The sequence below is a fragment of the Canis lupus genome, chromosome 9 (genome assembly GCF_003254725.2).
Source record: "Canis lupus dingo isolate Sandy chromosome 9, ASM325472v2, whole genome shotgun sequence".
Lineage (NCBI taxonomy): Eukaryota > Metazoa > Chordata > Mammalia > Carnivora > Canidae > Canis > Canis lupus.
Genome location: NC_064251.1, coordinates 53177838 through 53193318, shown reverse-complemented (window position 1 = coordinate 53193318; position 15481 = coordinate 53177838). Strand labels below are relative to the sequence as shown.

Sequence of the window (15481 nt, the reverse complement as noted above, 5' to 3'; positions counted from 1 at the left end):
AATAAAAATTAAAAAAAAAAAAAAAAGATTCTCTCTTCCTGGGCAGCCTGAGTGGCTCAGAGGTTTAGTGCCGCCTTGAGCCCAGGGCCTGATCCTGGAGATCCAAGATCAAGTCCCATGTCGGGCTTCCTGCATGGAGCCTGCTTCTCCCTCTGCCTGTGACTCTGCCTCTCTCTCTCTGTCTCTCATGAATAAATAAAATCTTAAAAAAAAATCTCTATTCCTCTCCCTCTGCTCCCTCCAGCCCCATGCGTGTGCATGCATACTCTCTCGATAGTAATTAATCTTATAAAACCTTCTTGTGGGCTATGGATTAAATTTAGTTATCATAACCTATCTTTTAAAACTAAATAAAGAAAACAAAAAATAAATTAATCAAATAAAGAAAATACAGATAAATTTCAGCATGCATCCTGCATGGAGAATTATTCTAGGAAATGTTTGCATTACATATGCATATTTACATGCATACCCAAAGAAAAACATTTTTTATTATAGATTACAGTCAAAAAAGTTTGAAAAACATAGAGCTAATAGATATGATCGTAAGTAATGAATTTTAAGCTTTTGGAAAAATACAAAGGAATTCATGAGTCTACACTGTAATAAATAGGTAAATAAATGAGAAAAAGGCAAAAAGCTCTTGATTATAGTAAAATCAATGTCAAGTGCTAACTGGCAAAGGGGTAGAGTGCTGGGACTGGAAAATTATTTTACAATCTTAGAAAAACTGGTTCAGGCAAAAGCATAAATTTAGTAACACTAAATTTAGGAGAAAACTATGATGAGGAGGACAGTTCTGTGATCTCCAGTATCTAAGAAAAAGAGATTACACAGTGAAGAAACATGACAACATCTTGACTAGCTGATCAAAATTAACGTAACCACAATGGGCAAATGATACGGCATGCACCTATATAGGACAACTCTGAGAAGGACCTAGTATCACTTTTATGGAATATCCCAATTGGGAATGCATAACCTGACTCTAAAGACAAGGAAATATTAGTCAACCCCAAAATGAGGAGCATTCTATTTTTTAAAAGGGGTGGGGGCAGGGATGACTATGCTCTTTAGAAATGTCATCAAAGACAAAGGCTGAAGAAACGGTCCAGTATAAAAGCTGATCCTGGACTGGACACCAGAGCTACGAAGAATGCTAGGGCACAAAGTACAAATGAAGATGGACATTACTAGATCAGTGTTCAATTCCCTGAAGCTTGTAACAACACTGTAGTTACAGAAAGAAAAGCGCCTCTTCTTCAGATATACACAGCATGTATTTAGGGGTAAAGCACACTGATGGATGCAAGCAACTTTCAAATGGTTCAGGAAAGGGATGCTCTCCTGCGAGAGCCTGCTTTTCCCTCTGCTTATGTCTCTGCCTCTCTCTGTGTCTCTCATGAATAAATCTTTAAAAAAAACACAAATGGTTCAGGAAAAAAAGCTGTATAACTTGAAAGCAAATGATAAACTGAATGGAGTGAAACACTAACAATTAGTGATTATGGCCTAAGATTAAACATAATATTTTCTACTGTTTTTATTTTCTGACCATTTTCTCAAAGTGTGAGGGTATTTCCAAACAGTTACAAAACCAAAGCTAGTAGTTCTGGAGTTCAGCTGCCCATCTATACACCCAGACCACCACACACAAGCCTGTGTGACTAGACAAGTCTGATTTGGTTTCCTCATCTATGAGATGTGGGCATGACCTGCCTTAGAGTTGCTCTAAGGTTTAAAATGAGCTGGCATCCAGAAACTATGCAATAGTGCATCCGAAATACAGTGGACCTAAATATTTACTGTCATGAAAAACCCATAACCAAACAAGCGGCATGTCATGGAATTCTTGGGATTGTCCAAATGACGTGAAAAGGCTTGACATTAACTCTGCACAGAGACTGCTGGTGGCAAAGCACCCCAGCTAGTTTGAAAGGTCTTTATTTCCCCTTCTCTCTTGTGCACTTGGTTCCAGATCCGACAGCTACCATTCTTCGGCACAGGGAAGATACAGTCTCCACTATCATTCTAGCTTTACTCTTGTACTGAGAAGCTAACTGTAGCTCATCTGTAGGCAATCTTTTCTCTGGCTCCTTTAAGACTTCCCTGTCTTCAGTGTCCTCAAGTATTACTATAGTGTGAGTTGGTGTGGGTTTTTCTTTTATCTTTCCACCTCAGGATCTCTGTGCAGGCTTATTAGTCTTTCACTGGCTTTGTAACACACCACTATCGCCTCTATATTGTTCCCAACAGAGTGAACTAGATTAGACCTTCCCACTGTATCCTGCCCTTTTCAGCTTTCCCCCCTCTACCCCTTTGTCCGTTGGCTAAGTAACCTATTCACCCTTCCAAATTCATGAATTCTCTCTTCAGCCACACTTAACTAGCCACTCAATCCAAGTGTTTAATTGGTTTCATTTTTACATATTTTAATTAATCCTTAAAAAATACTCCTGGATCTTTTGATAATGGGTTTTAAGTCTCTCTCCTATTGAAGCACTTGATATTCTGTATCTGCTCATTCTAATAAAGGAATTCTTTGGGTACACTTGCTTATTTTTATTACCACTCATGCACAGTAGTTTTGTTGTTTTAATTTTGGCACCATTAGTTGGGATATATCCGTGGGAAACTGGCAAGGACTCAGCTGATGATGTGTCTCTCTGGAAAGAGCTGCTAATGGTTTCTGCAAGTATCATGCAAACAGGAACTTCTCTTATGAAGAGAGGGCTTTGGTTAAAAATTTTCATGGAAGCCTTTTTTTCCCCACCCGGATTTCAGAGACAGGCATATTTCTGTCACCCGGAATTATTTTCCACTATCCTTTTGACTGAAGGTGTGGCTCATCAAAAGTCTGTTTTATGGTAGAGCCTCTAGCTCCCTATCCCAATGCCACACTATACATCTGTTAAACCCACACTTTTAGGTTTTACCAACTTTGGCTAATGCCTCTCTGGGTGGCTGTGGCTTCACTGTCCACCTCTATTCTGGGTTCCAGTTCCCTGTCCATTACACTCTTGCCTTCTTGGACAAGCATATAAAACCTGTCATATTTTATCTGGCATATATAAGGGTTCTGAAGGAGCAATATTTTTCAATTTACAGAGACAATAGACTGCCAGAAATTGAAGTCTTTTGCTGACATCTTTTTTGGATGAGGGTTAGGGAAGAAGACCTCAAAATTAAGACTATAATCTTTCATTTATGACACTTTCATCTTTGGTCTATGCATCATAGCCCACGTTTAAATTTTATTACTAATCCAACATGCATCCATAAACTCATCATCCAATACAAAACTAAGGCCCTATTTACCATAACACGCATCTAATTATATGGGGCCCATCCCCCTATCTTCCTGCCCCTTCCAACCTGAGGTAACCGTCATCTCGAATAACATGTTCCTCATCCTCCTTGCTTGTTTTCTGAAATAGTTATGGCATCTAGCTATATTCCTAAATAAATGTTTTATTTTTAACTTTATAAAAAGGGTTTCCTCCTATATGAAATCTTTAGAGACTTTATTTCCCTTAATATTATGTTACCAGGATTCACCTATTGTTTCAAGTTGATGGTTTGTTTAGATTGCTACATGACATTCTGTGTTAAGGTATTTCAGTTTACTCATGGATCCTCCACCACCAGGCATCCCAGCTGTTTGAAAGTTTTGTGAATTCTGAGTAGTGTGCTATGAAATGTCTTATATATGCCTCCTGTTACAAATGTTCAAGAGTATCTCTCTCTTACATATACACTCAGTTATGAGACTACTGCATCGCAGGACATATGAATATTCAAATTTAGATGAAGCTAAACTACTCTCCAAAGTGGTTGCCCTGATTTACACTTCTACCAGCAATAACGAGGTCCTACAGATCCACATCCTAATACTAGTAGCATCAAACTCGCACATACCACAGAATATTCACTGTGGTTTTACTATTTCCTTGTTATTAATGTCAAATTTTCCTTCATATGTCTATTGGCCACAGGTGCTTTCTCTTCCAGGAAAATGCCTGTTCAGGTCTTCTTCCATTTTTCTTTCTGGGGTTTTGGTGTTATTTATAGCTTCTCCCAATTTTTAACTTGTCTTTTCACTTTAAGATGTCTTTGATAAAAGTTCTTAATTTTGATATAGTTACATTTATCAACCTTCCTTTCATTACCAATGATCTCGCCCTAAGATCTAAATGACATATATGTGTATTTTCTGCCAAGACTTTTGCCATTTTATTTTTGCCATTTAATCCATTTAGAGTTTTTAAATACATGATGATTTAAGTATATGATTCAAATATATGATTCTCGGGACGCCTGGGTAGCTCAGCAGTAAAGCATCTGCCTTTGGCTCAGGATGTGATCCCGGGTCTGGGATGGAGTCCCACATTGGACTCCCTACAAGGAGCCTCCTTCTCCCTCTGCCTCTCTGTCTCATGAATAAATAAACAAAAATCTTTTAAAAAAATGTTTATCTGTATGTCTGTGTGTGTGAATGTATATATATGATTCTCCCCATAGAGATATCTTTGTATATTTCCATTTCCACTCCTTTTTCCCATTGATCTTATGTATCATCTCTATCAAATACCAAAGATCTAAGTATCAGTGAATCTGAGTCTTTATTCTACTCCACTGGCCAAAGTGTCTGTCTGTACACTAATATCACACGGTCTCAATTACCATAGTTTCATAGTAAGTCTCCCTAGTCTTCAGAAACAACTTGGCAACTTTGGATCCTTCCTCTTCTATATACATGTTTTAGAACCATCTTAATATATTACATCAAGAACTCTGCTGTTAAAAAAAAAAAAAAAAAAAAAAAAAAAAAAGAACTCTGCTGTAATTTATTTAAAACACTGAATCTATAGATCTGGAGCAAATGACCAGATCTTTGTTACTAAACCTTTTTTTTTTTTTTAAGATTTATTTACTTATGATAGACAGAGAGAGAGAGAGAGAGGCAGAGACACAGGAGGAGGGAGAAGCAGGCTCCATGCCAGGAGCCCGACCTGGGACTCGATTCCGGGACTCCAGGATTGCGCCCTGGGCCAAAGGCAGGCGCTAAACCACTGAGCCATCCAGGGATCCCCCTAAACCTTCTTATCCATGAACACAGGGTCTTTCTTATATAGGTTTCCTTTCATTTGTTAATTAAGTTCTGTGATTTTTCCTGTGGAAGTTTTATATCTGTTAGATTTATGCTTGGGTATTTAATATTTTTGTCAATCTATAATAAATGGAAACTTATCTTTGTTAATTTTTGGCTGACTGTGTAGAGAAAGACTACTGACTTCTATAAATACATCTTTTGGGGATCCCTGGGTGGCTCAGCAGTTTGGTATCAGCCTTTGGCCCAGGGTGTGATCCTGGAGTCCTGGGATCGAGTCCCATATCAGCCTCCCTGCATGGAGCCTGCTTCTCCCTCTGCCTGTGTCTGCCTCTCTCTCTTTCTGTGACTCTCATGAATAAATAAATAAAATCTTAAAAAAAAAAATCTTTTATCTAGTTACCTTATTAAATAAACACCTATTTCTCAAAATTTGTAGATTCTTCAAGGTTTCCTATGTAAATGATCTTATTGTTGCAAATTATAGGATTTTATTTCTTCCTTTCAAATTCTAATGCCTCTTAATTTCATTTTCTTTTTTTTTTTTTACTGCATCGACAAAAAGCCAACACTACAAAAAGTGATAGTGAACACCCTTGTCTACTTTTGATTTGATTTGATTTTTCATTTTAATTTTTTTACTTTTGATTTTAAAGGGAATGCTTCACGGGATGCCTGGGTGGCTCAGTGGTTGACTATCTCCCTTCGGCTCAGATTCTGATCCCGGGATCAAGTCCCATATTGGGCTCCCTCTAGGGAGCCTACTTCTCCCTCTGCCTGTGTCTCTTTTATTTTAAAAAATAAGAAATAAAAAAAAATAACAAAAAGAATGATTCACTAAAAGTTAAGTCAATTTGGATAATGTTTTCTTCAGGTATCTTAGAATTCCCTTCCGTTCCGATCTGATAAGCATTTTTAATCTGAATGGGCATTGAATTTTATCAAATGGTTTTTCTGTATCTAACATATGGATTTTTTAACTTGTTACTAAGGTGAAATTCTCTTTACAAATTTTCTAGTATTTTGTTTAGGATTTTTGTATCTACATTAATGACCATAATTTACCCTTAATGTGTTAGGTGTTTTGTTTTTATTATAAGTATCATAATGGCTTCATAGAAAAAATTTAAGAGTATTCTTTTTCTGGAGTACATACATAAAAGCAGGATAATCTATTATGAATAATCAGCTTATTAATTTGGAAGCTTTCTTCTTTTCCATAATTAAAGATATAAATTTTCCTGAAAGCACCTCTTCTGCTACATCCTATAATTTTTTTTACGTAGCATCTTCATTATGATTCAGTTCTAGATATTCTTAAGTCTTGATGATTTCTTTTTTAGTATGTGTTAATTTCAAAATGTGGAAACTCATTCATCTTTTCATTAACTTCTATATAAACTGTGTTATGATCAGAGATCATGGCAGTCCTTGAAATGTGTTGAAACATTTATCTTGGGGATCCCTGGGTGGCTCAGCGGTTTGGTGCCTGCCTTGAGCTCAGGGCATGATCCTGGAGTCTGGGGATTAAGTCCCACATTGGGGTTCCTGCATGGAGCCTGCTTCTCCCTCTGCCTGTATCTCTGCCTCTCTCTTTCTCTGTGTGTGTGTGTCTCTATGAATAAATAAATAAAATCTTAAAAAAAAAGAAAAAAATTTATCATGGCTATGTGATCACTTTTGTCATGTTCAACGTATATTTGAAAAAATGGTTAGATGCCCAGCTCACATATATATCTATTAAGCTATGTTTGTAAACTAGTCTATATGCATATTCCCTTTCTTGCTGGGGTTTTTTTGTTTTTGTTTTTGTTTTGTCTACTGATTTCAATACTGAAAAAAAGGACGTGGAAATCTTTTATAATAACGAATCTACTATCCCTTCTTGTAGTTCTACCAATAACTGCGTCTTTTGAGGCTATTTTAATTAGCATATTACTTATTTTAAAATGCTATATGGCCTTGATGAACTAAATTTTGTTCCTTTTTTTTTTTTTTTTTTTTCTAAATTTTGTTCCTATGTAGTAAGTAACCTTATCCATCCTTGTCTAAATGTCTGTTTTATTTGATATTACAATAGCTTCACTGCTTTGTTTAGGTATTTGCCTATTGTTTTCCCATCTCTTACATCAACCTTTTTGTACCCTATGTTTTAGGTGCGCTTTTCTTAGAAATAAAGATATGGATTTTCTTTTGTAATCCAGTCTTGTCTTTTAACTGACAACTTCAGCCTTCTTACATTAAATATTGTTATGTTTAAACCTGTTTATAGGTATGAACTATTTTTTTGCAATTTCTTTTAAAGCATTTTAAAAATAAATCCATCATTTGAAATAAGTCACTATCTAGCTTTTTTGCCCTAGCCAGTTGAAAACCTAGCATGCATACTTTCGCGTCTTTCATCATCTTCTTGCCTGCCAACCCTATCACACTGATACTACCTAGTCCAAGTTATTGATCAATTCACTTTCCTTGATCTTAGTGGGTTTCTTTTTTAATTAATAAACTTTATCACAGTATTCTATCAATTTTATATATTCCCAACAACATCTGAATTCTTCTCTCTCAAGTACTTCATTCAGCACTCTAACACTAGCAGCTCAGAACTCCCAACCAATGGTCACTTAAGGGACACTGCAGAATCAGTCTCGAAGCCCGTGAGTGCAGGGCCCAGGTCCTGGGTGCTCAGCTGGACCTGCTTCTATACAGCTGTACAAGGCCAGACCCAGAGGGCTCCTGGCTATACTTTCTGCAACTTTCTTGCACAGGCAGGGGAGTCTCTCACCTTCATGTTGAGCACAGGCCTTGACTGAATTCCTATTAGCCTGACAAACTATATCCCCAGCTACCTACAGCCACCTAGGCCTACAGGTTTCCACCACTGGTCACTTTCTGTTTCTGCTCCATTGCTGGTCCACAGAAACATTTACCTTTTGAGAGCTATGATTATACACTTAACAGTTTAATATTTTAAACAAAATATACCCCAAACTCTCTATTATAGCGAGCTATGTGCAAAACCTATGTCCTTTCATTGCCTACCACTCATACTCACCATTTCATTGGGATGGACCAAAAACAGATAGATGCCTGGATGTTTGTCAAAAACCTGAAAGGAGCAATTAGCTTGTTCCATCCGACAAAGTGCTTCAACACACAGTTCACCTAAATAGAAAATATAAGACAGTAGATACAAGATATAAATATTATCAGCTTATCAAGAGTCCCTAAATCTGGGGACTCTTTTTTCCTTTGGTTGTTCTATAAATAAACTAGTTCTTTTTTTAAAAAAAACGAGGCATTAAAAATGCCCATTGCATAACAGTATTTACCTATCTGAAAGACTAAGCTAAGCGTAATTGATCACAGTGTGCTCCTATGAACTATTCTTTCCTGATATACACATTTTTTTTTACACTTGGCATAATTATATCCAAAGGGTATCTTTTTAGAAGTATGGTTATAAGTCTAGTCCATTAGTATTTTGCATTTTGATCCACATGGGCTTTATTTGGTATTAGCATGATAAAGTGAGCTTTTCCCCAAAATGGCTATTTTGTCCTACCCTCATTTATTGACTACTCCACTTTCTCCAATGCTTGGAAAAGCTACCATCATCAAACAAGCTTCCCAAATATGATTGGTTCATTTCTGGACTCAACACCATCTCACAAGTCTATCCAGGCTTGCACTGTTCTGTTTCTGTTGCTTTACGGAAATCTTCACACTAATCTTTGAGAAATGTCCTACATTTACCTTATCTTTAATTTCTCAAACTTCTATGAGCATTGTTAGTGATAGAAGACAGCTTTGGGGAACAGTGGTAATGATTGGAAAAGCATGAAGGAAGCACTTGGATCCTATTAATGGTTTGTTTGGGTGCTGGCTACATAGGTGTGTTTGTTTGGTGAAAAATGATCATTCCTGTATTTTTCTTGGATACAGTATCCATCAATAAATGCTTGGAAACGGACTTGTTAGAATTTTAGAACCTAATTATTTAGAACTTATTTAGAAACAATTGACGTACCTAACCAAGACTTTTAAGATCTTTTCAGTTTACTGAAAATACAAAGAACAAAGAAATTAACATCACAAGGAAGCAATCTGAAAAATCCAGAAAGTGCATTATCCTACAGGGTAACTATATGGTCTCAATAAGTCAAGGTTATGGCAAATAAAAGAAAAAAAGGAACGCCTGGGTGGCTCAGTGGTTGAGCGTCTGCCTTTGGCTCAAGGCGTGATCCTGGGGTCCAGGATCAAGTCTCACATCGGGCTCCTTGCAGGGAGCCTGCTTCTCCTTCTTCCTGTGTCTCTGCCTCTCTTATGAATAAATAAATAAAATAAGGAAAGGAAAGGAAAGGAAAGGAAAGGAAAGGAAAGGAAAGGAAAGGAAAGGAAAGGAAAGGAAAGGAAAGGAAAAAGAAAGAAAATGTGTACAAGTTGATGGTTTTGGATTTAAAGAGATATACAAAATATGAACCCATGTAATATATGGGTCCCTGATTGGTTTCTTATTTAGGCAAACCTGCCAAAAACCTCATTTTGCAACTATGAGGAACATCTGAATACGGACTACATACTAGATTACTTAAAGGTATTGCTATTTGTGGGGGGAAAAAGGATCACAAAAATGTCTTTACTTTTGTGAGATTCATGTTAAGAAATGCTAATATAAATGACCCAAATCTAGGCAGCTGTAATATGCCATACTGCAGTAATTAGTGGAAATTACTACAGACCTGTAGTTCTCAACCATGGATGGTTTTGCCTCTCTCCACTCCTGCCCCCTCAATGCTCAAGGGACACCTGGCAATATGTGGAGACAGTTTGGTTGTCACAATCCAGGTAGGGGGGAAGAGCAGAGTGCTACTGGCACCTAGTAGAGAAGAGGCCAGCGATACCACTAACATCCTATAACAGACAGCACAGCCCCCACAACCAAGTGCCCAGTCCAAAATACCAATTAGTGCCAACGTTGAAAAACTCTGCTACAGACAAATTACAAGAATGAAAATTAACTGAAGGATAAATAAATGTGTGATAAAATACGGCAAGATGTTAGCAACTATAGAATCTATGTGCTGAATATATGGCATTCACCATATCATTCACTTTTCTGTATGTTTGAAACTTCCATACTAAATATTGGGAAAAACTATTAAATATCCTAATTAATATCCTAAAACTTTAACAAGCAAATTTTCAATATAGATAAAACTTCTTACAATTCTTAAAATAAGACTAATAAAACGGGCTCCCTGGGTGGCTCAGCGGTTTAAGGCCTGCCTTCCGCCCAGGGCGTGATCCTAGAGTCTCGGGATCGAGTCCCACATTGGGCTCCCTGCATGAAGCCTGCTTCTCCTTCTGCCTGTGTCTCTGCCTCTCTCTCTGTGTGTGTCTCTCATGAATAAACAGGTGAAATATTAAAAAAAAAAAAAAAGACTAATAAAACTTGTTTAACACCCATGATACTCACTAACACGCTCATGTAAAAGCAGATAAGGATATTTCAGTATTTCAAGAAGAGGAACTCGAAGCTTATTTTCAAAGTCTTGGCCAGTAAAGTCAAACAGCTGTGCCTCTCCATTATTGTCTACTATATACAATTCATCATCGTCTCCAATTTCTGCCTTCATGGATTTTTCAAAGTGATTTATGAGACGTAAGGTTTCTAATTCCCATAAAACCTACAGAAAAAGAAAAATCAGTTGCATGTTTTATATCTTACTATCAACAAAATACTGGATGTCATGATCTTTTTAGAAACCTTTCTGAGTACAAAAATACAGTTTAAAGAAGCAGTAGATATCACATTAGATTTATCTGAAGAAACAGTCACTAAAACAAGGCCACTCTTATGATACATGACTACATGCAGCATGAGGTGTGTAAACACTGCTCTTGCAGAGTTTTGCTATAAGTATCTCAACATCCCTTATCAACTATTAAAAAGGGAATGATAGGGCACCTGGTGCCTCAACTGGTTAAGCATCGAACTCTTGATCACGGGTCTTAATCTCAGGGTCATGAGTTCAAGTCCTGCGATGAGCTCCACCATCCACTCCCCACAAAAAGGTAGGAGGGGATGAGAAGTTGGAGCTTCTCTGTCTTCACTTCCATGGACTAGCCACAGGTACCCACCTTAAAAATTAGCGTCAGCATAAAGATACTGGTTAGCTTTAGTAACTAGGAAACTGTAAATACAAAAAATTTCTCAATAGATTCATAATTAACCTCTCCTCCTACCTATATATCTGTACGTATCTCTACAGTCTGATTGTGTTTTTCATGTAATAAAACAAATATTCAAAGCCACATTTTTAAATTTGTTTCACTCTGGTCACTATGACCAGCAAATATACTTGCCCTTAGAAGTTTATACCATTTACCCGTTAAAAAATGAAAAGAGAAAAAAGAATCAACCAATAAAAAAACAACCCAAGCCATTTAGACACATGAATGCAACACTGTCAAATATACAGACTTAAAAACATAAACTAAAAAGACTCCATACATCAAGTCATAAAATTGCTTTATAGCACAATGACTAAAAGCGAGTGATCCTAAAATTCTGCTTTAGGTTTCAATTCAATTCCATCTGTCAATCTTGTTTCCTGAATGCTTCCAAAAGAGTTCACAGTTTTTTCTCTTCATCATTACCAAGCTCTGAAAAGTACTGTCCATCAAATGTAAATTACCTCATGCAAGAATGGCAGCTCATCCCTTGCTTTGTGGTATTCAGTCACACACTCTAAGCAGTAGCAGAGGTCTTCATCAGCTGTTTGAAACTCACTGGAGTAGATCTTGGATGCATACCGCTGCAGGAAGTCAACGGTGGAAATGCCACCTGGCGTACACCAACAACATGTGCTCATTCTGCACCTGCATCCAGAAAAGACAACATCTAAAGACTAAAAAAAAAAAAAATACTTCAGGCCTCTTCTGTGTGACTGTTGTCTCCAACTAAGCATGTGACTCCACCATATCCAGAATGTTCTGCCAGCTTATCAATGACTGACTAAACTCAAATTTAAGCCCTTTTTAAAAAAACTTTACCTTTGACATGTAAAAAAAATATGAGGCAAAGCACTTAGTAAAAAACATCATGTAATACATAATTGTACTACAGATAAAGCTCAAAACTGGGAAGTATTGATGGAAAATTATAGAGACAGAGACTTATCAATGATTACGGTGTTCTAGTGATATACTGGAGTCAAGTCAAAAGTTCAGGGAACCTTTACATTCCTAGAAGACATGTTTTCCAGAAACCCGTGAAAAAGTAAAAACCTTTAAGTATTAATTCATACCAGTAACAAAAACTCAGGGAACTTTCTCTGGTTTAAAAAGTATGGATACAAGAATCTGCACATATGTGTATGAACTGCTGCCCATAACCCATTGTAAACTATAACAGCTACAAATGTTAATCATCTATTGCTACTAAGTTTGTTACTTAGAATTTTTGACTGTCTCCAATTTTTTGTTTGTATACCACCAGAGCCTCCACCAAACTCATGTGAAAGGGTTAAGATAAAGTAATTTTCCAAACCTTAGCAGTGTCAAAAAGAGCAAAGTAACAGGAAGGTACCAGGAAATGAGGAAATCCCAAGAACCAAATGTGTCAAAAGATTTGAGTAAAGATACACGAATGAGGCAGGTTTATGAGAACTACAGACAGCATGACAGAGTGGATTAGCAAACAGGATGGAAGGCAAAATCCAAAGATGAGCTGTAATAATGAGCTGTAATAAAAAAAGATGCAATCTTTTTATCCCTAAGTAAATGCATATAAAAGTAAATACAAAGCTCGCAATTAGTAAGCAGTGTATAATGGCTAAACAAAAATACAAGGTGAGCCTCGAAGTATCATAAAGTAATCAAAATACAAAAGGATGTGGGCATGTCAAAGGAACATAGAAGTCAACCTGAAAGAGCTCTGGATGACCAAAACTGAAACAATCTGATCAACAAAATCGAACAATGTAATTGTGGATTATACCGCACAGTATAGATACACATGAATCCATTCCAATATAAATGAATGAATAAATAAAGGTGGGAGAGCAACCTTCCTTACAGAAGAATTCCAAGTAATACATATAGATACTCTCTCTTCCAAGAGGTACATCTTGAGTGTGGGTGGACTTGGTGACTCACTGTCAAAAAATGGAGTATGGAAAAGGGGGATACTGTAACATTACAGTGGAGACATCTGGCAAATACAAACTAATTAACCAAGTAATCAAGGCTCACAACCCCAGAGTTGATAACCTCTCACATAATGTACTGAGGAAGGAACTTCAACCTTGTGAGATGCTTCTCCAAAACCCGTATGTCCAGTCCATGCTCGAGGAAAACATCGGACAAAGCCAAAGTGACCCTTACCTATACAACTAAGAGCCGGTCTGCAACAAGGAAGAAAACGCCACCTATGAGGAATGAAGCAAGTGTTCTTTCCTACGAAAATGATTTATTGGAATCAGGCCAGGAAAATATCCAACAAGCCTGATCTACAGAAATTTAACCTCAAATTAACTATCCAACAAATGTAAAATATCAGCCTAATTAATGGGAAACAAGTCAGAAACCCAAGTGTCCACCAACAATAAGGCCATTTCATAACTGGATGGACCTAACCCAGGCATTTGTCATCAGTGGTGACATCATCCTCAAGGAGACAAAAACTGGTTAGTGGGACACAAAACAGTCCTACCTCTCTTTATGTGAAGGCACAGATATGCATAAAATACCTAAAGAGATATATAATGTATTGGTGGTTTAAAATTCATGGGGAAGAAAAAAAAAGAAAAAAAATTCATGGGAAATTCATAGGAAAAAAGGTCTAAAAAATTTCCTTTCAGGGAGGGAGAAAAGACACTAAAAGGTTAAGTAAGAAACATGACCAAGTCATTGAATATTTGGGTACAGAAACACAGCAGTGTGATGTTGTCAAATAAATGCATTATCCTGAAGCTCAAGAGTACAAAAATCTCTGCTAATGGAAAATTAATGACATCTTGATAGAAATTTTATTTCACTGCTGAGGCTTTTTTGGCATAATGCCAGTTCCTAAAAGAAGCGGATTTTTTTTTTAATTATGTTTTTTTATCGATTAAAGAATCATGTAAAAATGCGTTCAGTAAAATCAAATACATGCATCTGTCATGTGAGGTTTTTAAATTTATTAAGTACTAATTGTATGCTTTTCTCATGCTAAGTTCTTAAAAGAACTCAGGGTGGCTTTCAACATTAAAGCTGAAGAGGACAAACAAAAAGGGACATTTAGAAAACATACAGAAAAGGACATTAAAAAGGACAAATCAAAACTCATTTAGAAGACTATTTCACGGGGATCCCTGGGTGGCGCAGCGGTTTGGCGCCTGCCTTTGGCCCAGGGCGCGATCCTGGAGACCCGGTATCGAATCCCACGTCGGGCTCCCGGTGCATGGAGCCTGCTTCTCCCTCTGCCTGTCTCTGCCTCTCTTTCTCTGTGTGTGAGACTATCATAAATAAATAAAAAGTTAAAAAAAAAAAAAAGACTATTTCACTAAGTCCTAAATGAGGAGCTTCCCGAAATGCAGGAACAAAAATAACGTGAGGTAGACACTGCTCACTTGAAAAATTTTTAAGAAGTAGGCTAGTTCAGCTGGAGAATCCTACTCCTTCCTGATACTAATTCTAATTCAATTTTTTTCTACTAATGCCTACCCTGTGGCAAGTGTACAGCCAACTAGGGAACACCAAATAGCAAAATGGGTATTATGGTTTTGAATAATATAAAATTATTCAAAGAAAGAGTTTCTTACATTAAAAGACCAATATCACAATATTAGAAGTTAAAAGTCTGCAGAGGCTGTTTTTTTCTGGTGATCTAATTCAAAGTGGGGAGTGAACTTAGAAGATCTAAAAACAGAAAGTGAAACTCCTTGGAGACTTCTCAATGGTTGTTGTATCAAGCAGGATTTGTGCAGTCAATCAAAACTGAAAAAATTGGGGACGCCTGGGTGGCTCAGCGATCGACTATCTGCCTTCTCCTCAGGGCATGACCCCGAAGTATGGGGATCAAGTCCCACATCGGGCTCCCTGCATGGAGCCTGCTTCTCCCTCTGCCTGTTTCTCTCTGTGTCTCTCATGAATAAGTAAATAAAATCATTTAAAAACAAAACAAAATAAAATTAACACTTAGCCAAAAAAACTTTCCATTAAGAAAATTAAGGAGTCTTTTTATTTCACTCAAAGAGCTAGCCTTCTCCCATACCCCAAAATGTAGGATAGAGCAGGTCAACAGCAGAAAAAAGTTTCCATGATTCCTCTCAAAAGGCCATAAAAATGGGTGGTTATATCCCTAAATCTAAAATCATCATT

General features: G+C 37.1%; 1 protein-coding gene across 14 annotated transcripts in view; it reads right to left on the bottom strand.

Annotated features, from left to right (window-relative positions):
* Positions 1–15481, bottom strand: part of SETX (senataxin) — an 80937-nt gene that overhangs the window by 62644 nt on the left and 2812 nt on the right. For 13 of the 14 annotated variants that reach the window (XR_003147003.3, XR_003147002.3, XM_025475577.3 and 10 more), the window contains 3 exons: positions 11812–11995; positions 10590–10800; positions 8166–8275 (listed from right to left, as the gene is read on the bottom strand). Coding sequence is in view for 12 of the 14 variants with exons in the window: in XM_025475577.3 (XP_025331362.1) it covers positions 8166–8275; positions 10590–10800; positions 11812–11995 (505 nt within the window). In the remaining 2 variants the exon portion in view is untranslated. Of the gene's footprint in view, positions 1–8165; positions 8276–10589; positions 10801–11811; positions 12025–15481 lie in introns of all 14 variants that reach the window. The other variant, XM_049114950.1, reaches the window with a different exon arrangement.